This window comes from Rattus norvegicus, chromosome 2, assembly GCF_021556685.1.
Source record: "Rattus norvegicus strain SHRSP/BbbUtx chromosome 2, alternate assembly SHRSP_T2T, whole genome shotgun sequence".
Lineage (NCBI taxonomy): Eukaryota > Metazoa > Chordata > Mammalia > Rodentia > Muridae > Rattus > Rattus norvegicus.
In genome coordinates this window covers 223,484,207-223,511,045 of record NC_141535.1, presented here as the reverse complement: position 1 = coordinate 223,511,045, position 26,839 = coordinate 223,484,207, and the positions used below count along the sequence as shown (strand labels likewise).

At 42.7% G+C, this 26,839-nt stretch overlaps 1 protein-coding gene across 2 annotated transcripts in view; it reads right to left on the bottom strand.

Annotated features, from left to right (window-relative positions):
- Tbck (TBC1 domain containing kinase) overlaps positions 1–26,839 on the bottom strand; it is a 171,570-nt gene that overhangs the window by 10,356 nt on the left and 134,375 nt on the right. For both annotated transcript variants that reach the window (XR_015661625.1, NM_001415033.1), the window contains 2 exon segments: positions 21,472–21,647; positions 8,290–8,449 (listed from right to left, as the gene is read on the bottom strand). Coding sequence is in view for 1 of the 2 variants with exons in the window: in NM_001415033.1 (NP_001401962.1) it covers positions 8,290–8,449; positions 21,472–21,647 (336 nt within the window). In the remaining variant the exon portion in view is untranslated.

Genomic DNA, 26,839 nt, shown 5'->3' with positions numbered 1-26,839 from the left:
CACTAACAAGAGAAGAGGGCGATGGTCGGGTCTGTCTTGTTCTTATTAAGTTCACATTTTGATAGCCACAGTGCTAACATTCTGAGGCAATGCTTAGGGTAGGTGATAGCAGTCTGAGGGTAGAACCTGTATAAATGAGCTGTCTGCCTGCCCAGCCCACCCATCTGTTACCTCCCTCAACCCCACCCTAGAAACACCACAGAGCCTTGTGCACACTAGGCGAGGGGACTGCCACTAAGCTGCACCCTAGCCTTGGTGCCCTTATGCCCCAATAGACTCTGGAGGGTTTCCTTACCTCTTTGCCATGGGAAGACACAGCAAAAAGATGACTATGAACTAGTAAGCAGGTCCTCAGTAGACACTGAATCCACAGGATCTTGGACTTTTTAGCTTTGGGAACCTTAAATTTGGCAAGCAAAACCTGAACTAAGAAAGTCCATCAATTTCAATCCCTCTCTCTGCATGTGTGTGTGCGTGCGTGTGTCCATCTGTCTGTCTGTCTCCAAGGTTTTTCTGCATAGCCCTGGCTGTTTTGGAACTCTGTGTAGACCAGGTTGGCCTTAAACTCACAAGAAATCTGCCTGCCTCTGCTTGCCTCTGCCTGCCAGTCCTGTGATTAAAGGCATGTGCCCTCACCACCTGGTGAAAATCTCGATTTTTAAAGCCCTCTAGTTATAATGGACTGAGTACAATCATCTGACTTTTTCCTTGTTTACTACTTTAGCTGCCAGCATGAACCTGGGAGATCGAAGGCCTAAACATGAGGTAGACTAAAGTCCTATACAATAACCAACTTTATTCAGAGCACCAGACAATTTATACTCTGAGGGTTAAGAGTCACCTGAATGAAGTGTACAATTAGACACACTGCACATAGCAATAGTTTTCCATAGAGCATATGAGTAACAGCTGAAGTAAACTCACTCCTCTCCACTATACCTGTGAGCAGCAGGAAAACACGCTCCAGGAACGATTCCCTGTGCCCTAAAGTAGCTGAGGTCATGAGACTCTTGTTTTCTCACAAGCAAAACTCTCCATGACTCTGTCCTTGGGCTGTGTTCAGACGTTTTCTTAAAGTAGAATAATTCTGCTCCTAGCTAAACAGTGATATTTCCTTATCTTTCCTGTTTCTCTATTTTCTTAAGGACATACTGAGTAGAATCCACATGGAGATTTAATCTTCTGGCAGCTATGCAGCCTGAGACTCATGACCATTCCAAGGTGTTATACTGAGTGGTCCTCCTCACTAAGCAACAGTTTCTAGGAAAGATGGATTCACTATGGGGCTTGTCAAGAGATTTATAACACTTTAGTTGAGAGTAGGGCAGTGGGAGTAAATGTTTGTTATGGGTACTGAGAAACACATTTCCTTTTAGTGTCTAAAGTAAAAAAAAGATTCCTCTGAGCAATCTTGTTAAGGATGTAAGACTTTTCTTTTAAAACACTTGGTCAGTTACAGCATGGCACAGGTGACAGACTGTTCACTATCGCTGTATCAGGTTACACTAGTCTGGGACTAATTCAACACTTTGAGTTTTGCAGGACATATCTTTATGCTTTCTAAAACAAATTTCATTTAATTTTATTGTGTGTGTATCTTAGTGTGTATACGTGTGGTTGTGTGTGTGCATGTGTATGTACACGAATCAGGCTTTCAGGCTTTTTTATGTCTAGGAAATTGGGACTGCCATTTAGCAACCGAAGATAGTTTTTCCTGTGAGTTTTGGAAAATATTATCCCTTTAGTGACACAAAAGTGTAAATATAATACCTAATACCTGAGTTGATCTTAAACCTGTTGATACAAGATCATCCTAATCTTATAATTTTGACCAATATAGATGCACTCTACACTGAATACATTTGGTCATCTTATAGCAGTGGCTCTCAACCTTCCCAATGTTGTAACCCTGTGATACAGCTCCTCATATTGTGATGACCCCCAACTATAACATTATTTTCATTCCTACTTCATAACTACAATTTTGCTACTCATATAAATAGTAATGCAAATATTTTTTGAGACATATGTTTGTCAAACTTCTATTGTAATCCACAGGTTGAAAACAAGTTATAGTGGGCTGGAGAGATGGCTCAGTGGTTAAGAGCACTGACTGCTCTTCAGAGGTCCTGAGTTAAAATCCCAGCAACCACATCGTGACTCACCACCAACGGTAATGAGATCTGTTGCTTTCTTTGGTGTATCTGAAAACAGCCTCATTGTATATAATAAATAAATCTTTAAAAAAAAGAAAACAAGTTATAGTAATATCTATACATCCACACTTACATTACAAGATAAGTTCTAGTTTGTGTGTCAGATGGGTGGTTTGATGGTGTCATATTCTGCATGTGTCTCACTTATTCTTCCTTAGATACTTAAAATATTGTGCTACCTGTTAAATTTGACTCAGTGACCTATATTCCTTCTGCATGGAAGGTCTGTTTCACACTGCTTTGATTTTTGAAGGCTGGCAGTATGTTCTGAAGGTAGGAAATGTGCATCTCTTGACTCTGTATGGTTTTCCTAGATTGTTTTGGCTATTCTGGTATTTAAACATTCCATACGAATTATAGGATGATTTTTTTTCTACTTCTACAAAACATGCCAGTAGAATCATGGTTTCATTGTCCTAGCCTTTTTGTCAAAGCAATACTAGATCTCAGACCACGAACAGTAGACCTTTCATTTACTTAGATCACGATTTCATTTCAGCAGAACTTTGTAGTTGCAATGTACAATTTTCACTGTTTCTCAAGTCATTAATTCCTAATCATTGTTTTTCAGACTATATATTTTAAATGAGTTTGAATCCATATATAAAAACAAAGCCTGAACATTCTAATAAGTAGTACTTAAACATCTGTAAAGATTGTGTAGTGTTTAGATCTGATTATAATACCTATTTCATTACATATTTATTATCTCTTTATGATAGAAAGCTTAAAATCCTTTCTTCTAGCATTTGGACTGCATATAAGGCTACCTCCGTCCACCATGCTGTGCAGCTGCATGCTTCCCCTTGATGTCCACCTGCAAGTGCATTCGCTTCAACCTCGGGCAACCACGAGTCAACTTTCTGCTTCACGAAGCCCACGGTTTAGATTCCAGTATGAGGGAGATCACAATATTTGGTTTTCTGTGCCTAGCACATTACTCCTAACACAATGATCTCCAGTTCAACCACCTTGTCTGCAAAGGCAGGATGTCACTGTCCTTGTGGCTAAATCTACAGCAGGTATTCAGCACATATGGTTCACCCAATCATCAGCTGGAGGACATTCAGGCAGTTTCTACCTCTTGACTATAACGAACAGAGATGTGTTCCCTTGGCAAATTGATTTCATTTGTTTTTTGATGTGCACATGTGAGTGGAGGGCATTATTTGACAGAGGATGTCTTCCTCAGACACCCTTTGACTTATTTTTTGAGACAGGGTCTCTCATTGAACCTGGAGAACACTGATTTAGGTAGAATGTCTGGTAAGTAAGCAAGAAGCAGATTGTCCCATGTCTGAATCACTAGTGCTGGGTATCTAGCTTTCTTTACATATAATCTATGGGAAACTGAACTCAGGTCCTCAGACTTTAGTAGCAGTTACTTACCAACTGGGGTATCTCCCCAGCCCCGATTTCATTTCTTTGGCTACAATATCTGCAAACAGAGATTGCACTCTTGATTTCTATGTCATATTATTTGCTATTGACAAACGGCATAAACTACTGATTTTGTGTCTGTAACTGATGATTTCATTAGTCGAGCTACTTTTCTTTTGTGGTTTGGGTGTTTTCTGTACAAATCATGTCAATGTTAAGCAGTGATAATTTGATTTCTTTCTTTTCTCATTTGGACACTTCAAGCATAAGGTTGACTAAACCTGGGTGATGTGGTCTTGTGCCAGGTCTTAGGAGAAAGCTCTGAGCTGTGTACTGCTTAATATAATGCTATCTGGCTTCTTATAGTCTTTATTATTTTTATATCTAGTTTGCTTAGCACCTTTATCATACACAAGAATGCTGCTGTTGTCAAAGCTCCCTTTTTAGCAGCAGGTGAGATAATCTTGGTTCTGCACTGCCCTCCCATCTTGTGCTTTATCATATTTGCTGATTTTCACACACTCAACCATTCTTGCATCAATTCAGTGTTCACTTAGTCCTAAATGCTTCGGCATATCATATTTCCATGCTCATTTAGTTCAAGAATTTAAAAATTTCTTAACTAATGATCATTAATCTATTGGTTATTCAAAAATAAGTTAACTCATAGGCATTTGCAGTTTAATATTAATTTTACTGTTTGAACTGTTAAAATATGTGATATTTCAGTTTTTAAAATTTTGTTGAGAATTCGTTGCTTATTACACACTGTATGTTGGAGAATGTCCTACGTTAGGGAAGGAGGGTGTATATTGGGCGGCTGTTTGATGAACTGTTCTGCAAACTCGTAAGTCAATCTGTCTAGGGTATAATTTAATTCCACTGTTTGTTTCTTTACATTGCTTTGTACTCTGACACTGGGGACCACACGCACACACGCACACACACACATGCACACACGCTTGTCGTTTGTGTTTACTTGGTCCTTTGTCATCTAGTGACAGCGCTTGTTTCCTTAGACTCACCTGTGGAGCAATGGTTTGCCTCATCAGTCTATGGCCACACCACCCTGCGCACAGAGCATTGTCTGAGCTCAGAAGCTGGGCAGGGCCAGGCTTGTCAGTACCGGTTTTGTTGCTATGCTCCTAAACTCAAACTCTAGATCTTCTACAAAACTCATACAGAAATGTAGTGAGCACTATTATTCAGTTCCTCAAGAACTTTACAGATCTTGTTAAACCTTTACATTAGTGCTGAGGTTCAAACTGTCATATTCACTTTGTAATTGAACAAATGGTGAGTTGAAGAGGTAAATACTTATCCACATTAACACAGCTCGTAAGGAAGTCGGCATAGCATCAAAGTAGGCTTTCAAATTCACATATTTTAAATTCTGTCCTTCGACAGACAGTTCGGGTTCTAACCTGTTCTCAGCATAAACTGAGGTAGAGACGGTTACAGAGGGATAGGGGATAGGAGATCTGTCACTGGTGCTGACCAAGGCTGGCAGAAGGAAATCTGTTCCCACTCCTGATGACAAAGGACCCAGGGGCTCATATGAGAATCGTGGTTAGAAGTCTTCCGGTAGACAATTACTACTTTCAGAAGAGAAACACAAGACTGTTTTTCAGACACATTTAGGAGGACAAATATCCTGCTCTTTAACACGTAACTTCTCAGAGCTTCTCACTGGATGAACAAGTAGGGGTTAGAACCCACAGGCATCCTTTGTGGGCTGGAAGGAAGTGTGAAGAAGGGTGGAGAATGGATCTGCAATGGGCAGTGGAAGGAGGAGAAGATATTCGGCACAAACACAGACACACAGTGGAATTCCAACACATGAAATTGATAAGCATTTAATTCAGCGGCTATGAGGGGAGCATCTATACTGCTTGACAGCAGAGGGAAATATGAAACAGTACAAATAAGGATCTGAAGTTGTCTTTGACCTTTGATGAGAAACATTATTAAAGATAAATATTTATCCCAATTTAAAACTATCACAGATAGGCTACTAGTTACTGGATAGAAGCATTAATAATATGCATATAATTTGTTTAATCAATCATTGTTGTCTATAAATGACACAGCAAAAAGGATGTAAAAAGAAGTTAACTGTACCTGACTTCTAATAAACATGATGCTAATTTAGAATAAGATGGTTCATTAGTTACCTATCCTACACTGCATGAGAGTAATCATTCTTCTACATTTCCTTCATATTTTGAACTTAGATTTATTGGTTTGTACATAACAAATTATTAATGTCTTAATAGAAATACATGTATTGACAGATATGTTTTACCTGTACGGCATCGATTAATATGATTAGGATGTTTGGAATCAGTTGGCAATTTAAAGAGTTTTAAACCCCGTATTAGAAACCTTCTTTCACATGGTGACTGATTAATGAGAGTGGAACCATAATCTGGTGAAGTGTATTTTGGGTTTGGTTTACGCACTGGATGCTGTATTGTGTATAAAGTCAGAATAAGCTACCTTTAAAACCCTGGACATATGGCAGCACTCGGACCACAAGCCTCCCGAGCTGAGCTGAAGGCAGCACTTCAGAGTCATAAGGTAATCATGACTGGGGCGCTGGGCAGGCACATTAGGGAAACTGAATCCAGATTCCTCATTTGAGATGGGTAGAATACGTCTACCTTGTATTAGCTACTTTTGCTTTTGCTATGATTAAAAAACCTTGACAATAGCAATGAAGAAGGGATTTTACTTTTTAAAGATTTGTTTATTTTATTTATAGGTGTACACTGACTGTAGCTGTCTTCAGACACACCAGAAGAGGGCATCAGATTCCATTACAGATGGTTGTGAGCCACTCTGTGGTAGCTAGGAATTGAACCCAGGACCTCTGGGAGAGCGGTGCTCTTAACCGCTGAGCCATCACAGTGCCAGGGATACAGCCTATCATGCCAAGCTGGCAGGGGCTGGAAGCCCAGTGGATGGGCTTTCCTGCTTCAGTGCACACACGATAATGGCGATAAGGCATAGAAACACATGTGGAAGTCAGAGAACAACCTGTGGAAGTTACTTTCTTTTACCCACCATGTAGATCTCAGAGACCACACTCACCTTGTCAGACTTGGAGAAAGTACCTTTACCACTGAGCCATCTTGCCCAAGTTTTGGATACTTAAAAAAGACTATGACCAAAATTCTTAACATTCTCATGTTGCCCACATTAAAAAACTAACATATTTACAGTTTGTCTCTTCTATAGAGACATAAAGGAAACTGGATGGGAACACTTGAGCCTCCATTCCTAACTTCCAGCACATTGCTGACTCTTCCTTGGTCTAGCACCATGCGTTTGATTGATTGGTAAATCCAGGACAGTTCAGCCTGAACTCCCTAGGAGCTAGAAACTGCTAGTTTCCTGGGAAGGATTCTTTTCCACCTTCCCTACAGGCTTGGATAGGAAGGGATCTGCATCACCTGTGCAGTTATGTTCTCTACTGACTCTGAGGATGTTGTATGCTGTAGTTTCTGAGACCTTCCCCCTTCCCTTCCCTTCCCTTCCCTTCCCTTCCCTTCCCTTCCCTTCCCTTCCCTTCCCTTCCCTTCCCTTCCCTTTCCCCTTCCCTTCCCTTCCCTTTCCCCTTCCCTTCCCTTCCCTACCCTTCCCCTTCCCTTCCCTTTCCCCTTCCCTTCCCTTCCCTACCCTTCCCCTTCCCTTCCCTTTCCCCTTCCCCTTTCCTTCCCCTTCCCCTTTCCTTCCCTTCCCTTCCCTTCCCTCCCCTCCCCTCCCCCCTCTCTCTTTTGAGACAGGACCTCTCCACATAGCCCTGGTCCTTGCTGTTTAGACCAGGCTGTCCTTGAACTCACAGAGATCCACCTTTCTCTGACCACATGTGTTGGGATTAAAGGCCAGCCTCACCACATCAGCCCCACCTCCTCTCAAATGGTGGTAATGTTGGCCATCACTTGTACTTTTTACTTTCCAGTCTGCTCAGAATACATTCAGTTCCTCTTTCAATCTTGTTTCATGGATAAACAAGTCTCCCAAGTCCAACAGACCCCACCAGGATGGCTTCAGAGCCTGTGCTCCAGCCTTGCTGCTCTAACATAAGTTCTGTGTTTTTGAAATTCCAAAAAACATTTAGGAAAACAAAAACCTATGCTGCCATATTAATTTATGTTTCATATAATAACATAATGGAGGTAGGTAACTTTATATAGAAAGGAAGCATAATTAGCTCATACTTACAAAGGCAGGAAGCCCGAAGGTCTATAGTCAGTGCCCACTGTGGATGGTAGTACTGTGTAAGTCCCTCCCATGGTCTTCACAGTGGGTCCCATGGTCCCACAGTCCCTTACATAGGTGAACTCCCACTGATCACAAGTTTCCCACTAAGGCTTACCTAAGGCTAAGGCTCTACCTTTTAGAGTCACCCAACTTACAACTAAAGTCTGCATGCACAGACTTTTGACAAACACCATCAGCAGCTACCATTGAGTTACCTAAGCCTCCTCCTATTCATCCTGATGCTGAAAACTGGAGGCAGGGAGGAGGATCTGTGGAGGGGAAGGCTTCCACAGGAGACAAGCTCCTCCTGGTAAGAGTACAGGCAGATCTGCACAGCTAGCCTTATCTATGACTGACTCTGAAGAAACACATTTCGACAACCTAGGCAGTAGGCAGGACAGTTGAGGACATCTGTGAGCACTCTTACCTCGGATGTTTGCTTAGCCACGTGCCCCACAATCACAATGACCTTCCCCTTGAAGCTGTGCAGCATGGTGGTGTAAGGGCCCTGGCTGAGCTCTCCTTCCGCTGTGAACGCTGCGCTGAAAGGGATGTTGATGCTGCCTGCAATGTGACCTCGAAGAAAGCTGAAAGGGAGCTTAAGGAAAACTTCTTTCTCAGTCTTAAATGTTTGAGACAAACAGAGGCAACTCATTCCTAGATGGTAACACTAAAACTTTCCATGTTACCCAAGTATTTTGTCTAAACCAAGTAAGATCCTCCCAGGAGGAAGGAAATTAAGTTTCAAAATAAAGTGGAAGAGGGAGGAAGAGAGGTACTCATCAGTGGAGACTGAAAGCGACCCTGACCCAGTCAAGCCATGGTTCTCAACAGCCTGCGTGCCATCAAGTTCACCAGCACAACTGGACGCAGTTTAAACTCCACCGTCTCAGGGCAAATTTGAAACTGAAAAATATTTGCAAAGTAGATGCTAAGTCAGACTCTGTTTAGAACTGTTGGGTCACCAGCTGGAAACTGTTCTGCTGCAGGTTCATGTGTCCGGGAACTCAGCTGACATCCATTATTCTGAGTTCACATCCTCCAGGAGGGGCCGCATCCTATGCTCCCTATACCTTAGACCTCTGACGCTCTAAGTGACGCACTGTTAGTTTGGGAAATAAAGACATCCATTAAGCAGGAGCTTAAACACACACACACACACACACACACACACACACACACACACACACACACTCACACACACACACTCACACACACACACACACACTCACTCGCTTTACTGAGTAATTAAAGTATAATCAGATGAATAAAAATAGAACTTTAGAAATTAAAAAAAATACAGCTACACAGAGAAAACCGTAGCAGAGCTGTACGAGCTGTCATGATAGATCACATTAGTTTGGGACGATGGGGGATGGGAGTTGCTGAGGAAGTGAAGGCAAGGTCAGATCCTGAAGAATAAATAGAAGTTAGGACAAGGAAGTGGACTGGAGTGGAGGAGGGGATGAAAAGTTGAGGCACAGATTTTGTAGTTACAGCGGGGAGGCAGCGCCCAGTTAAGGTCAGGGCGGGAGAGTGCAGGGGGATTAAGTGTGAGATAAAAGGGAGGCAGAGGCTGACTGTGCACGTGCTGTCTAGATAATGGTGTTTATTCAGCTAGTAAGGAAAATCAAGTATTTTAAGTAGAAAAGCAGCATACTGGATTTGCATTTGTGGGGAAAAGCACAAAGATAACTGTGCATCTAGGTAATGAGAAGTTTGGGTTGTATCTGCCCTCATTTTTAATAATCACTGCTGACTATCATGGAAGGTTGTTTGTATGTTCAGTAGAGCCCCCTCCCCAAGTTTAAGAAAAGTGATAGTTTTAAAGATTCTGACCCAAGTAAGTTCTATTCCCCTCTGCACTTCTCAGCACAGAAGGGAAAGCACATGTTGAAATAGTAGTTGTCAATGAGCTCAGTCTGCGGGTCCCCCAGCTCCTCGCCAAGGAAAGAGGACAGATCCTGTCAGACCCTTTTCAGAAGGTAGCTGGCAGAATTTAATGCTATTATTAAAAAATAATCAAAGACATTCTGAAAAAATGATGAGAGATAAAATTCCTGTTGGACTCTCAGTGGACTTGCTTAGAACTGTAGAATGGGAAGACTTTATAAACACAGGAGAGGACCCTAACACTTTAGGTGTGCATCACCACATTAGTCTCTAAAAATAATTATCCTGTAGTCTCATGGCAGTCTTCAGGAACAATGGGGTCTTTAAAAATAAGAATCCTGAGAATACCTAAAAAAATTTTAGGCAATTTCATTTTCAATAAACACTGTAAAAGTGATAATTTATAATACCAACCAGGAGTCCAACGGCTCACTTCTCAGCAAGCCTGAAGCAGCTGCCAGTAAGACCTTCTGTTCTCGGCCAGCACTCTGGGCTGGGAACTGCTTTACTTTTAGCGGTTTTACAGCAGCAAAATCAATGGACATCTATCCTAGTCGAGTGTTGGGGCGGACATGTCCATAAAGCCTGCCTGTTCCTTCTTTCCTGTTTGAACAGCCTCAGACGCTGTCCTTGGTGAGAGTGTGCCCTTGGCCACGGTGCTTGAGTTAGGTCCTCCTACTCATCATGCTATAGCCGGCAGGAAGATGGCATGGAAGGCGGCAGAGCTAGGTGGAACTTGATACAAACTTGGACCAACCTTATTTTCTTTCTCAAAAATTAGAAAAATGAGATGTGTTAAGGTTTAGAATATGAAATCACATTTGAATTCCTCTTTATAGAATCACCTACTTTAGAAGAAAAATTGCTCAAAGGTAAATTCTGTGAATATATGTTTTTAAAAGTTGTCTACATACAAATATTCAACATCATTACCTAAAATCAAAGATATAACTGAATAATTTTTACATGCTGTTTAGTATGTATTTTTCAAGGAGACTGGACTATACTGCTTTTTAGTCACTAAAAGTATGTTATAAACTTATTTCCAGAATTTTTTGTTAGTTATACTTTATGGTTTGATTTTTTTAAAATGGGGATTAAATGTCAAAATGCTGGGCAAAATATGATGAAAATAAGAGTTTTGGAGAAGAAGAATGTTCTGTCCAAACCCTAAAATACTTCAAGTCTTTCTTCCCATCATGCTTTAGGAGACAAAACACAAAGGAGCAGGGGCTTAGACCACAGCTCCCTCATGTAGTGCGGTCCCGGAAACCATCTAAGGACACCTTCCCAGAACACTGTCAAGAGGCAGAGACTGAGTTAGCCCAGATGTTTGGACACATAGGGCTATCAGGGCCCCCATGTTCCACCCATAGCTGCGTTTCTGTCGAACAGCAGAGGAGAAAGAGCCAGGCCTAGTTAGAGTCAGTGCACTTACCACAAGCAGTCTCTCTTGTCTTAGTATGTTTGACAAGGAAGAAAACAATTTTGGTTACTTAAGGACCTTTGGTCCTCGGTAGTTATGTTTTAGTGCTCACCACACACATCCTTATAGGGTGGCAGAAAGATGAAATAGAACTTCTCGACACCGTAGGCGATCAATTATACTGTAGCTGAACACGGTTTGTAAAAACCCTAGAGTCATTCAAAAAGCACAAATCCTGAGTATCTTAGTTTTTTGCTTGTTTGTTTTGTCGTTGTTGCTGTGGCAAAATGGTGAGGGCAACACAAGGAAGAAAGGGTTTATTTATCTCACAGTTCAATCGAACATGATAGCAGGTCAAGGCAGCAAGACGTTGATGGAGCTGGTCACATTACACCCAAGATCAGGAAACAGTGTGAGGGGCGCCCAGGCTCAGTGCTCAGATAACGTCTGCTTTCTGACGCAGCCCACAACCAAGAGCTGGCACCTCCCACTTTAGCCTCTTTCCTCCTCAATTGACCTCCATCAATGTATTCTCACACAGGCGTGCCTAGAAGTGAGTCTCCCATGGGTATATCTGCAGCTTTGTCTTCTAGCTCATTCTGGATAGGCTGACACAATATCACACAGAAATATACTTCAGTGTGTATACTCGCACACACACACACGCACACTCACACACACTCACACACACACGCACATTCACACACACTCACACACAGATACACACACACTCACACACACTCACACACACACTCACACACACACTCACACACACACTCACACACAGATACACACACACTCATACACACTCACACACTCACACACACACTCACACACAGATACACACACTCACACACACTCACACTCACACACACTCACACACACACACACTCACACCCCGTTTTGTTTGTTTTGCTGTTGCTGCTGTCAAGTGAACCCTAATGCTTTAAGCACTCTGATTCTACTTTATTCCTCTGCTGTGGAAGGTGAGTTTGTATAGGATTCTCCTAGCACTGGGTTCCCAACATAGGCAAATACCTAAGTTACTGCATTTGGTTATAAAGCTTAAGAATGTCACTGCATGTCGGCTAACTCACCAATATGGGGTAAGTGATTTTCACACTCAAAGACGTGTTACAGTGAGTGTACCACCCCACAGGCAGGTATCCTTCCTGTAAGTTTCTTCTTGTCAGGTACTGGGTCACAGCAAGGTTGAGTATAGCTAAAGTTGCCTACATAAAAATGTACTAAAGTAGTTAAAGTGGACAGAAAAAATGCGTCTGTGCATTGTGCAACTCTATCATATAGGTAATATATGTGAGTGCTCATGTTAAACAGTGCTTTATCAGGCACTGCACTCAGGGGTACTAAGCCTCTTCCTCAGACCATACCAACTTCACCACTTATGAAATCATACACATTGCCTGTTTTCTGTGCTAACTAGTTTAGAATTATTTATTTTTTAAATGTATATAAGTACACTGTAGCTGTCTACACAGCAGAAGAGGGCATCAGATCTTGTTACAGATGTCTCTGAGCCACCATGTGGTTGCTGGGAATTGAACTCGGGACCTCTGGAAGAGCAGTCAGTGCTCTTAGGTGCTGAGCCATTGCTCCAGCCCATGTTAACCAATTTAAATAATGTAAAAACAGCTCCTTAAACTCATCTGAAGGCTGTACCTATCTACACCAATAGCCAAAAATGAAAACAGAGCTAACCTGTGGTTTCTCCATGTATAACTGAGTAGCATTAACTGAAATTAAAAATGCTCACTTAGCATTTTTCTTAGAACTCTATCATTACAGGAACTGGAATCATCAGCACCCTGTCATCCAAATTTAAATCCTCCCTTTTAACACCTCCTCAGGGCCTCTGTTAATGCAGCACCCATTCCAGTGAATGTCATTCTCCTATATATCCCTAAAACAATCTGCCAAGACCCTAGATACCTTGAGCTCATAGTATTGCAGAAGCATCTTTCTATAACTTTTGAACTGTTCCCCACCAGAAAATCCACTCTATTCACAATTTTTTCAAGTTAAAATTTTAAACAAGTAACAGAGTGGCCAGATGACCATACGTCTGCTATGAAATCTTCCATGGTTCAGATCTCTCAGTACAGCCTTTATAAACCAGGACCCAATAACTCCCATTCCAAATGGAATCATTTAGCTGTCTTTCTGCTTGGTTCATGTAATTTTTCTCTGCCTAAACTCTTTATTTAGACAGGGCCTCTGCACCTGTGTCCTCCTTGTGCCCGCTTCCCGAGTGCTAAGGGTGCAGTCACGAGCTACCATTTCCCTTGTACTTCTGTGCTCCGGGAAGTTAATTTCCCACAGTAAGTATCTGTACATTGCTCACGACAGCAATTTGACCTTGCACTAAACACACTGAGTAGGACTTCCATCAAAACTCTCAACAGCTTATAGGAAGCACACATACTTCTTCCTTGGATCTCTTAACAATGCCTAATACAGCATGCATGCATAGTAAAGCATACCATTTACTAAATAACTTACTGTCAGAGCTGCACCACGCCTAGAGTAACCAGTGTCACATATGTAAGTGCCGTGGCTGCTCTGCCCAGGACACCACTACAGCAGTGCTCACAAGAACCACGGCACTGAGCTCCCTCTCCTCAGGGCACACGTGTAGAAAAGAAGAGCGAAGCTCACGTCTCTAGACATTCTCCAGCATGCCACCTAGGGTGACAGTAAAACTGTTTCATTAAGAAAAAGCCCATGACCTCACTCTGTATGACAACAAATAAAAAGTCATGTTTATACATGGTGAATCAAAGAAATCCCCATCCTTCTAGCTTTACCTACATCATTAACCCCCATCTAGTCTCTACCTTCTACCACCACCACCACCACCACCACCACCACCACCACCACCACCACCACCACCACCATCACCAGCAGCAGCAGCAGCAGCAGCAGCAGCAGCAGCAGCAGCAGCAGCAGCAGCAGCAGCAGAACCATCATTTTCTTTTGTTTTTTGCATGCTGGGGAGAGCACTAGGCCTTTCTGTACAGCCCTCTAGTAGCCTCTGTAGAAATACAAAGCTGATACCTCTCTTGGGTATATACCCAAAAGATGCCCCAACATATAACAAAGACACGTGCTCCACTATGTTCATCGCAGCCTTATTTATAATAGCCAGAAGCTGGAAAGAACCCAGATGCCCTTCAACAGAGGAATGGATACAGAAAATGTGGTACATCTACACAATGGAATATTACTCAGCTATCAAAAACAACGAGTTTATGAAATTCGTAGGCAAATGGTTGGAACTGGAAAATATCATCCTGAGTGAGGTAACCCAATCACAGAAAAACACACATGGTATGCACTCATTGATAAGTGGCTATTAGCCCAAATGCTTGAATTACCCTAGATGCCTAGAACAAATGAAACTCAAGACGGATGATCAAAATGTGAATGCTTCACTCCTTCTTTAAAAGGGGAACAAGAATACCCTTGGCAGGGAATAGAGAGGCAAAGATTAAAACAGACACAGAAGGAACACCCATTCAGAGCCTGCCCCACATGTGGCCCAGGCATATACAGCCACCCAATTAGACAAGATGGATGAAGCAAAGAAGTGCAGACCGACAGGAGCCGGATGTAGATCGCTCCTGAGAGACACAGCCAGAATACAGCAAACACAGAGGCGAATGCCAGCAGCAAACCACTGAACTGAGAATAGGACCCCCGTTGAAGGAATCAGAGAAAGAACTGGAAGAGCTTCAAGGGGCTCGAGACCCCATATGTACAACAATGCCAAGCAACCAGAGCTTCCAGGGACTAAGCCACTACCTAAAGACTATACATGGACTGACCCTGGACTCTGACCTCATAGGTAGCAATGAATATCCTAGTAAGAGCACCAGTGGAAGGGGAAGCCCTGGGTCCTGCTAAGACTGAACCCCCAGTGAACTAGACTGTTGTGGGGAGGGCGGCAATGGGGGGAGGATGGGGAGGGGAACACCGATAAAAAAGGGGAGGGGGGAGGGGGATGTTTGCCCGGAAACCGGGAAAGGGAATAACACTCAAAATGTATATAAGAAATACTCAAGTTAATAAAAAAGAAATACAAAGCTGAATGTTCTATTCCTTTAGCTGAAATTCTCCCAGGAAGTCAACTCTAATATCATTTCTAATCTTCACATAGTTCAATGATAGCCCCTCATTTTATTGTAATCTCTCCATTGTGTCCTTAACCTCTCTGGATCTGGTCACCTATGGTGTGTATTCACACTCTCAGATGCTTTCCATATCTCTTCACTGCTCACCAAATCTTCTTGTGGTTAAGTAGTCACCATCTGAGTCGGGTACCCACCCTTGCATTTCTATGATGTGTTCGATGTGCCTCACATCACAGTGGGATTAGATAGTTTATTTAAAAAGTCTGTTCTAACTACATGGCTCTGGTTTAACTTTGTGTCCCTGTTGCCTCCCAAATGTCTTTAAGCAGGACCAACTGGATTGGATCTAGGACTGAAGCAGCAAATGGCATCACTGCTACTGTATCTAACAACTGCTAATCCTCGTAGGAGAGGCGCTCCTCAGCAGTAGCCACTCTACCCACATTACAGAAGATCCACCCAGACCTCAGACTCCAAAGGATGGAGAGCTAAGTTACATAGACTGGATACAACTTACATGCGATCAACAAAATCTTGCAGAACCTCCTTATGACCCTGCCTCCTCTGACCATGGGTATCATCTCTACAGCACTTTGAAGACAATGTCAGAAACACTTTCTTGAGGACACGCACGGTAGAGAGCAGTGCTAGCAGCCGCTAAATGAGGGTGGTGCAATAGAGCAAACAGTGGGGTTGATTCTAAAGCAAGTGCAAGCCCTCGATGGATTTCCTATTTTTCCTTTTCCCCCTTTTCCGTCCATCTTTCCCTTTCTCCTTCCTCCCCCTTTCTTTCCCAGGAGGTTTAGAAATAAAGTTGTCACCAGTCTTTATGTGAAGCAGTGAGATTAGCACTCCTTCAAAGTCTTCCTGTTTACAGATAACATCAACTGGACCCACATTTGCATGACTAAAGCCACCTTTAATATGAACTCCAGGAAATTTGAAACTCCAAATATTTATCACTACCAAGCAACAGTTGGGCTGGGTATTACCTTTGAAGCCATCAACATTAATCCTAAAGTTTATGACGCTACACAAGAAATATTTTCTATCACCTTTCTCCACAATTTCCATGATACATTGAAGAAAGCTTTACCTAGAAACACTTCAAGCTTCTTCTAGAAACAGAAGTAAAATATGATTTCAGCAAAAATGTTACCGTTTACCTCTCTGTTGCCTCTGGCAGTGCTGCCAGGCTTTAGGAGGTACTTTTAAGTCTGGGTGGTGTGTGGACAGCGTGTGCAGTCCACCTGCAGCCTTCAGCTTTCCGTGTCTGCACTCTACTGTTGGTTTGATAATCCACTTCTCTTTACCTGTAACCAAACAGACAATCCACAGAAACCCAGGCAGCTGCCCTAAGCGGACTTCCTTACATTTACTGCACAAAGTTCTTTTGCTGAAGATGAAGAGTTCCACCCTTTTCACAAACAAGTGTCTCAATTATTTTACATAGGTTAAAAAAATGAGATTAAAATGCAATTTTAGAAATTCATTATCCCTAAAACACAAATGAAGAAAGATTTCACCCATAAAGACATGAGACTTATGTTAGGCTCATTTGATTGGCTTATAAAACAGAGCAGAAAGCTGACCTGGTGGGTCCCAGCACTGAGGAGGGAGAGGTAGCTTTAGTTCTGGGCCACTCTACCCCTATACAGCAAGCTAGAGGCTGGCGTGCACTAGGAGACTTTGTTTCCAAAACAGAAGAGAAGCACAGGGTGGGACAAGAAATACCAACATTTCAAAAAATACTTTTTTTAGAGAAAGACATCAGAATGTTCTTTCTTCCCTGTTTTATGGTAAGGAAGAGATGGAATTGTTTAAAAAGTACAGTAATTACGGTTGGTAGAGTGATACTAGGCCTACCTTAATTGTAAAGTTTTATCTCAGTGAGAACTGAGTCACCATACCATAATACTTTAGTCCTGTAAGGACTTCAATAGCTTTAAATCTTGTTTATTACTTAAGATTTATTTATGTGTGTGAGAGTTTGCTTTTGTTATCGTTACACAGTACATGCATGCCTGGTACCACAGAGGTCAGAAATGTTATCCGATCCTAGCCATGGCTTTGAGTTTTACACCATCACTATTGGGTTTAATGCTGAAATGGTTCAGTGAGTAAAATGTGCTTGCCGCCTGGCTGATGACCCAAGTTCGATTCCCAGGACCCGCATGGTGGAAAGAAAACCAGCTTCACAAAGTTGTCCTCTGACCTCCACGTGCACACTGTGGCATGTGTCCTCCAATAAATGCACATAAATGTAATAAAGATTAAAACAAAAGAACCATCATTTTAGTAGCTTTAAGAAATATTCAACGTCTGATTGGGTCTTACCAATTAAGTCATAAAAAGAAAGGACTTTTCTAACACTCCTTTCAAAGTACGTTATTACATTTCGATAGTTATTAAATACATTAAAATAGTTTTTCCTGATTTTGGTGGCAGCCATTTGTTTAAAGGGCCACAGGCAGAGTTTTTCTGCCAATGTCTAGGCCATGTGCACATGTGGGTACTGAGGGCGGCAGCAGCATGTGCAGGAATGTGATGACTTCCTAATGAATATATACGCTGGGAATCGAAACACATCATACTTGTCATTGATTTGTATTAACTGGCTCATCTCAGTCTTGTGTGTGCTTAACAGCCTGATAAACAGCACAGAGTTCAGCAGCTTGAGGTGGGCTCTACCAGCTCCAATCAGCATCATATTGTCATTATGTGGTCATTCTCTGGTTCTGGCTCTTTAGCTTCTTTATTATCGGTTTCTCCTTCAACCCAAGTTGCTAAAGACTCAACATCATAGGACTAGCGCCACCCTCGGGATGGTGCAAGCTGTAAATAGCAGCTATTATGAAAACTGAGCTCACTGAAATGAACTTATTTGTAGCGTCCCTTATTCTAACGTAAGACATGCATCTGGTCTATGCATTTACATTCTCCACCAATGTCTTAAGCCAACTGGGTAATTTCCAATGATGGATTCAGGGACTGCTATCAGTTGGGAAAGTGAGAACATGCTAATAAAGCCTAGACCATGCCGTAGATTTCTAATATCCCATACGTCTAACAGTGTCAGAAACCTTTTATTTCTTGACTCCATCTCTTATTTTGTTGGTCTCGTTGATGGGTCAAACTGCCAAGCATGTTGATACTCTAAGGTCTTGGACCTTGCTCTTCCTTCTGCTTAGAATGTTCTGCCGAAGCTGGGTCTGGTAGTGCACCCTTTAACTGCAGCACTTGGGAAGCAGAGGCAGGAGGATCTCTAACAGGCCCTATTTACTTACAACAGCTCTAACGGCCATGTAAAAACAACTTTCTATTTTTCCAATTAAATCACAATAGCTGTAAGTGTAAAGAATTTATTTAAAGAATAGTTCTCTCATATCTAGTATATTGATCGGCATACATACAAAGACAATAAAAGAACTGCTGAATGAAGGGCTGTTACTGAGGAAATGTGTTTAGTTTGAGATTCTTATTGTCCTGCCTTCTTCTGGGTACTGGCTTGCTTGAGGGCTTAAATGGAGAAGAACATGGGGTCGACTTTAGAATGTACAGGGCTCACACACTGCCAACTGTCTCTAAAATGTTTTAACTTTTAAGGGTGAGGAGGTAGTGGGGTTGTGGATGGTTACCCTGCTCTCTTCTCCGTCTATAAATATTTCCTGGCCGCTTTCTAAATGCTAAGCCTGGGGTGACAAAACTTGTAAGGCTTGTCTCTGTCTTGTCTGACCCTGAGATTATGTGGAGTTTTCTGCTTGTTTCTCTCCTTTGCTCTTATTGTCTTTCCTGTCATCTGTTTTCAGAATAAAATATTTTGATGCTTTAGAGTTCGAGCAAATAACTGTATTTTATCTTTTAAAAAGTTATGTACAGTACCTCACAGAATTATAGTTTCCTAGATGCTATTAATGATATCTAAAAATTAAATTTCACATTCGGACATGATTCTAGGCACTGAATCCCTCACTACTGTCCAGATTCCCTCTTACCTTTACTTACTTGCAAGTAGGATTCAATATGAGGAGTTAGGAGAAAAGATTGGTTGTTTTACCATGTTATGAAATAGTGCCCAATGTGGATTTTTTTTTTTTTTCCGGAGCTGAGGACCGAACCCAGGGCCTTGCGCTTGCTAGGCAAGCTCTCTACCACTGAGCTAAATCCCCAACCCCACATGGATTATTTTTAAAAACCTGCTTTCTAGCTTGAAAGGTAACAGGCAGTTTAAACACCTCAACCAAAGGGTATCTTAGAAGAGCACTCCATTCTCCATGGTATTTACGATACTCATTGATAATGAAATGAAGGTGTTGACATTTGGTATTTGGCGGTAGAAACAAAGTATGTGCTAAGAGGGCACAGAAAGGAAGCAGAAATGCTGTGATGATAGATGAGCCAACTCTAAGAACGCCGTGCAGATAGACACGGAGGTGCCCACAGCTCTAAGAACGCCGTGGAGACAGACACGGAGGTGCCCACAGCCCCAGCACTTGGGGGCTCAGAAGGAACAGCACTAGTTTTGTGCCAGCCTTGGCTACACAACAAGACCCTGTTCCATAAAAACAAATCAAAACTTTTAAAGCAATCTTTCAAAAAGGGACTTAAAATAATTCATAAGGGGAGAGGGGGATGGCCTAGCAGTTAAGAGCCCACACTGCTCTTGCAGAAGATCTAAGTACGCCACAACTCTAGCTTTTAAAACTGACTTCATGGATCCAAACTCAGATCCTCAGGCCTGTGTATTAAGCACTGCACTAAGTCACATTACCAGCCTTTATGATAATTTAAGAGACAATGACTTTAATAAAGGCTCAGGCAAAATACAAAATAAAATGTTAAAAAAGAATAAAGTGATTTCAAATTCCTGCAGCATCAGCTCAGAACTTCTGGCTAGTCAACTGGAATCTATTCCTCCTTTGAGAATGTACACACCCACTCCCCAAGGAGCTCTCTGTAACCCAGAGCCTTAAAACCCAGCACACTGTGTCTTTACTCTCTCTAAATCCAGGGTCCTATAATCCTAGAGACAATAAAGGGAACATTTGGAAAAACAACTGGGTTGTGGGCTGGGTGTGGTGATGTATACCTTCCCTCCCAGCACTCAAAGGCAGAGGCAGGCAGGTCTCTGAGTCAAGGCTAGCCTGGTCTACAGAGTGAGTTTCAGGCTGGTTAAGCTTGTAAAGTGAGAGTCTGTTTCAAAAAAAAAAATGAAGTAACAACTACAAATATAAAAATTGAGTTATATTTGAAACTGTGAGCTTTTAAATTGTACTGTAAGTAACCTAAGATTTTTCACACAGCTTTTGCAATTCTGGAAAAGCATGGTTTGAATTTCACTTTAAAAAACGGAGACAAAAATATGCACATGAAATGCACATTTTGGCACGTAAGATTCCATCAGCTGGCTACCTCTAGGTTTTTGCTTTTTTACTTAGAACAAGACATAAATGTGAAAATGTAAAGTTATTAAAGTCTTCAGTTATATTTCATACTTTTTTTTCTATAAAAGAAAAAGTCTGTTTAGGAAGGAATTGCTCTGTTAAGAGAAAGTATAGGGCTGGAGAGATGGCTCCAGACGTAAGCGCATTGGGTAGTCTCAGTAGACTGGATTCAGTTCCCTGTACCCACATGGCAGCTCACAAGTGTCTAGAACTCCAGTTCCACTTACATGCTTTTGGGTAAATGCTCATGTACACAAAGTGAAAGTAAATATTTAAAAAGGTATGAGGGTTACAGACAGGGCTCAGTGGTGAGAGCTCTGTAGCAGTCAGTGCTACGGCTTTGGTCCGCAGCATAGCCTTTTTTAAAAGAAAGATTAAAATGACCTCAATGAATGCACGCACACACACATGCACGCACACACGCACGCGCACACACACACGCACGCACGCATGCACGTGTGCTCCTTTCCCCCAATGTCTGGGTAGAGTTTGGAAAACACTTTTATAACTTGGACTTGGTTCTTAATGTGCAAGGCCATTTGTGCATGCAGCTTCAGGGTTATGTAGCCGCATAAGGCTTTAATAAGGTCAAAGGCTTCCCAGAAACTGTCAGTGCTCTCACCATACACCCTGAATAAAGAGATGAAGACATAGGAGTGGGCCCTGCCACCATTTCCAACCACAGCCAAGGATACTCCTCACTGTTTCGGATGTCAACCACCAGGAGCTTGGGTTTACTGGACTTGGTTTTCTTGGTGGGGGTTTTGAAGTGGCCTGTGACCGTGAGCTCACACAGATCAATCAGGTCCTCTGCTGAAATCCGCGGTGACACTTCCGATTTCAGGTCACTTAAAGGGATGGATTCTCTTGACTGCAAAAGAAAAAGGTACAAGGAACAAAAATATTGGTAATGTTAGAGAGCAAACTAGATAGAGGCAGTTTATATCTTCAGTATAGCCCGGGGAGAAGATGACTCTAGCTCAGTTTGGGAAACTATGGTACAACTGTGCTCCTTACTAACAGACCTCAGACCGTCAAACTCAGTCTCATCTTTTCACCTGTTCTATGGCACGTGGCTAACCGAGACCAAGGAGATTAGCAGTGATTCTCTGAGTTACTTAGTAGAGAGAAGTATTACCACACCCCATGTCCCCACAGTAAGCAATACGATAAACTCAACAAAAATTAACTGAAAATTGAAAGCTTTTGTGATGTAACTTGAGAATTTAAGAGCTTCAAGGGCTGGGAATGTAGCTCGGTGAAAAAGCGTTTGTTTGCCCTGTATACATGCGGCCCTTGTCCCAATAAAACAACAAACAACAACAACAAAACCACAAAGAGCTCATAGCACTTCCTTGGTTGGACCTGCAACTTAGTATTTCTAGGAAAAGAAATTAACCATATAAATCATTCACCAGGCAAATTTATTTTGAAAACAAAACCAACAATGTGTTCAACTGGAAATTGATTTCAGCTTTCATCTCTGGGGTTTCTTTCACTGTGTTCTAAAATCTTTAGTGGTCAAACACTTGTCCATTTGCCTTGTTAATGTTTGAACAGAAATGGAAATGGCTAAGCTTTATGAGTTTAATTTTTTTGATATTAAGAATTAAAGCTACGTAAACATTTTGAAATTAAAAGATTAAAGAGCTTTAGAATTGGGGTCTCCCAATCCTTCTTTGTCAGATGCAATCTTGCAGGTGGTCCTCATGGTCTCCATATGAAGCTATGTATGTCTCTGGAGATGAAGTAAAGAGCTGTGATTGGCCTAGTTCCGCCTGCAGTCTCTCACTGACGAGTGTGGCACTTTGAACAGAAGCTGCATCTGAGTGAAGGACATTGCCTGGCTGATAAGAATCCCTTAAAGGAGCATCCTCTCTGAAGAAGGAAGGCCCTGAGCTCTGTTCCAATCAAACCTGAATGGGAGGGGTTTTTCAGAAAGAACGTTGCTGCACAGTAATTTTTTAAATTCTTTTTATTGATTCTTTGTGGATTTCACATCATGGACTCCAATCCCACTCATCTCCCTGTCTCTCCATATCCACCCTCTGCCCCTGCAACTTCCCCAGGAAACAAAGCAAAGCAAAGCAAACAATCGCAAAGTCTGGCTGTGGAAGCTGTAGTGCATCTCACTGTACGGCCTTTTCCCAAACAGCGTTGGGTGCAAATGATCATTGCAATGACTCACTGGTCTGCTTCGAGACCTCTGGCTTCTGCTTCACTATCAATACTGGATCCTCACTGGGACTCGTCTCAGAAACCCTGTTGTTGCCCTATGTTATAGAGATACTGTAGCTTTGGTTCTGCAGGACCGGCCCCTTCATGCTCTCTAGCAGGTCATAGATGGGGTAGATGTTGGGATGGCCCAATTCAAGGCCCAGGATCTGGACCTGAGTGGTATCTGAGTTGGTCAGCCCGACAGCTCTCCAGCACTGCCTAGGAGAGGGGCAGGGTCTGCTTTCTCCAAGTACTGCTGCCTGCTTGAGGTAGTGACAGCTTTCCCTGCTGCAGTTCTTTGTCTGTTTTTTGTGACAAAGTTTCTCCGCACCCTGACTGTACTGTAACCTACTCTGTAGACCAGGCTGGCCTCAAATTCATGGAAATCGCCTGCTTCTGCCTCTAGAGTGCTGGGACTAAAGGCGTGTACCACCATGCCTGATCAAATTTTAAGTGCAGGAGAGGAATCAAAGATAGAGCATAACTTTCCATTTTCTCTGGATGTTTGTAAAAACAGGATTTTAATATAATACATGCAATTGCCTCTGTAGATTCACTTTAGGAGTTAAAATAAATTAAGCTATTAGGACAAATGACACTAAGAAAAAAGTAAAATTATTATGAAATACACACTCTAGTATTTTTTAAGTTTGCTAAGTGGTTTTATTTATTATAAACTTTGTCCTAAGTGGAAAACACTGTCTGCCTCACCACACCAAGTGTGTTGAAAACTTACCTTTTTTCTCCTTTCTTTCTGTACTTTTGGGTATGAATGTGTGGGTGTATATGTATATATGGGCTCATGTTTGCTTGCAGGCGTGTGTCCATGTCTGTCAGAGGTCAACTTCAGATGTCCCTCCTTGAGAGCCATTCTCCTTTTTTTGAAACAGTTTCTGTCACTGGTCTGGAGACAGTTGAGTATGCAAGGCTGGCTGGTTAGAGCTGGGCACACTACCATGCCTGGCCTTTTAACTTCATCCTGGGATCGAGTTTAGGTCTCTGTGCTGGCACAACCGCCACGCTATGGATGGGGGCATCCCTCAGTTTGTACTATGCAGCTGGCACGCTGCTCAAACTGACCATGGCCTTAACTCCAGGCTCAGCCTTTAAGTGCTAACATTAGAGTTGTTTGTCACCATATCCAGGAGACAGCAAGCTTAGACAGTAAAAGTTCAAAATGTAAATCTGTCTTGAGAATTAAAAATAAGCATATTGTTTTGTTTACCCAAAGTCAGAATTTACTTGGCAGATTACTGACAAAAACCCTGTAGTAGTTCAGACCTTTGAAATGGCTATCTGCATGGATTTACAGTAATTCCTACCAAGTCTCAAGAACCAAAATATGGAAACAAGACACACATTTTGTAGTTTGTAAGCAGAGTCTTTTGACACTGTGGGAAAGGTCTGGGCTTCTACTTCTAATCGTTCTACCATTAGGAGCTTCACTGCCTAATGCATATGCATATATGCATATATGCATTATATGTATATGTATATGTATATGTATATGTATATGTATATATATATATATATATATATATATATATATATATATATATATATATGCACTAAAAAAGTCTTCTATCCCCCCTTTAGGTTAATATGAATGAAACAGGAATTTTAATAAGGATCTTGTTCAAAGTAACCCCCTCCTCCCGGTTCAATTCCCCAGTATCTAATCAGTGCCTTGGGTCATAGACCCACTCTGTAACTCACAGCGCAGAGGTCTCATATTGCAGCAGGAGCTCTCTCAAAGGATTTTGCATCTCATAAACTACCAGAAAGTTGAGAGGATGTATCTAAGGGAAACTGGGTGAATGAATTAAAAAGTAAAGGATGAAAGGAAGTCATAAGAAATAAGACAGAAGAAAACAGGTCCAGGGAGCAAATCATAATGAACACATCTTGGCCTTAAAGTTTTAAACATGAGACTGGAAAAAAGACAGACTAGGGAAAAGGTAAAATCAGATTTACACCCGGGAAACTCAGCTTTACTGAGTATACTACACTGAGAAAATTAAGAATACAGCTAGAGATAGGAATAGAAATTTGTGAGAAGTCACGGCTGGAGGATCATATTAGGTACCAGCAGAGAACTGTAATTAAATTCCTAAGAAAAAACTAATTTAAAAAGAAAACATGGCTCTGCCCCCAGACCCTGTGAGAGAGAGACCCAACCGCCTGGTCAGGTGGGCACTCCTGAGGCTGCAGAGCGGAAGAGACCACCAACACTGCTCACCCTGCCCACATCCCTGGCCCAAGAGGAAACTGTATAAGGCCTCTGGGCTCCCGTGGGGGAGGGCCCAGGAGTGGCAGGACCCCTGCCTGAGACACCATCAGAACCTGAAAGAAACAGACCGGATAAACAGTTCTCTGCACCCAAATCCCGTGGGAGGGAGAGCTGAACCTTCAGAGAGGCAGACAAGCCTGGGAAACCAGAAGAGACTGCTCTCTGCACACACATCTCGGACGCCAGAGGAAAAAGCCAAAGACCATCTGGAACCCTGGTGCACTGAAGCTCCCGGAAACGGCGGCACAGGTCTTCCTGGTTGCTGCCGCTGCAGAGAGCCCGTGGGCAGCACCCCACGAGCGAACTTGAGCCCCGGGACCACAGGTAAGACCAACTTTTCTGCTGCAAGAAAGCTGCCTGGTGAGCTTGGGACACACGGAAGCAGAATTCCTCTAGGACCAGGCACGTTCTGTGTTTACCGGAAGTCCCACACCCGAGGATCCCGGCCCGCAGCAGCTCTCTGCCCCCAGACCCGGTGAGAGAGAGACCCAACCACCTGGTCAGGTGGGCACTCCTGAGGCTGCAGAGCAGAAGAGACCACCAACACTGCTCACCCCTGCCCACATCCCTGGCCCAAGAGGGAACTGTATAAGGCCTCTGGGCTCCCGTGGGGGAGGGCCCAGTAGTGGCAGGACCCCTGCCTGAGACACTGCTGGAACCTGAAGGAAACAGACCGGATAAACAGTTCTCTGCACCCAAATCCCGTGGGAGGGAGAGCTGAACCTTCAGAGAGGCAGACAAGCCTGGGAAACTAGAAGAGACTGCTCTCTGCACACACATCTCAGACGCCAGAGGAAAAAGCTAAAGACCATCTGGAACCCTGGTGCACTGAAGCTCCCGGAAACGGCAGCACAAGTCTTCCTGGTTGCTGCCGCTGCAGAGAGCCCGTGGGCAGCACCCCACGAGCGAACTTGAGCCTCGGGACCACAGGTAAGACCAACTTTTCTGCTGCAAGAAAGCTGCCTGGTGAACTCAAGACACAGGCCCACAGGAACAGCTGAAGACCTGTAGAGAGGAAAAACTACACGCCCGAAAGCAGAGCACTCTGTCCCCATAACTGACTGAAAGAGAGGAAAACAGGTCTACAGCACTCCTGACACACAGGCTTATAGGACAGTCTAGCCACTGTCAGAAATAGCAGAACAAAGTAACACTAGAGATAATCTGATGGCGAGAGGCAAGCACAGGAACCCAAGCAACAGAAACCAAGTCTACATGGCACCATCGGAGCCCAATTCTCCCATCAAAACAAACATGGAATATCCAAACACACCAGAAAAGCAAGATCTAGTTTCAAAACCAGTTTTGATCATGATGCTGGAGGACTTCAAGAAAGACGTGAAGAACTCCCTTAGAGAACAAGTAGAAGCCTACAGAGAGGAATCGCAAAAATGCCTGAAAGAATCGCAAAAATCGGGCTGGGGATTTAGCTCAGTGGTAGAGTGCTTACCTAGGAAGCGCAAGGCCCTGGGTTCGGTCCCCAGCTCCGAAAAAAAGAACCAAAAAAAAAAAAAAAAAAAAAAAAGAAAAACAACACCACTAGTAAGAATCGCAAA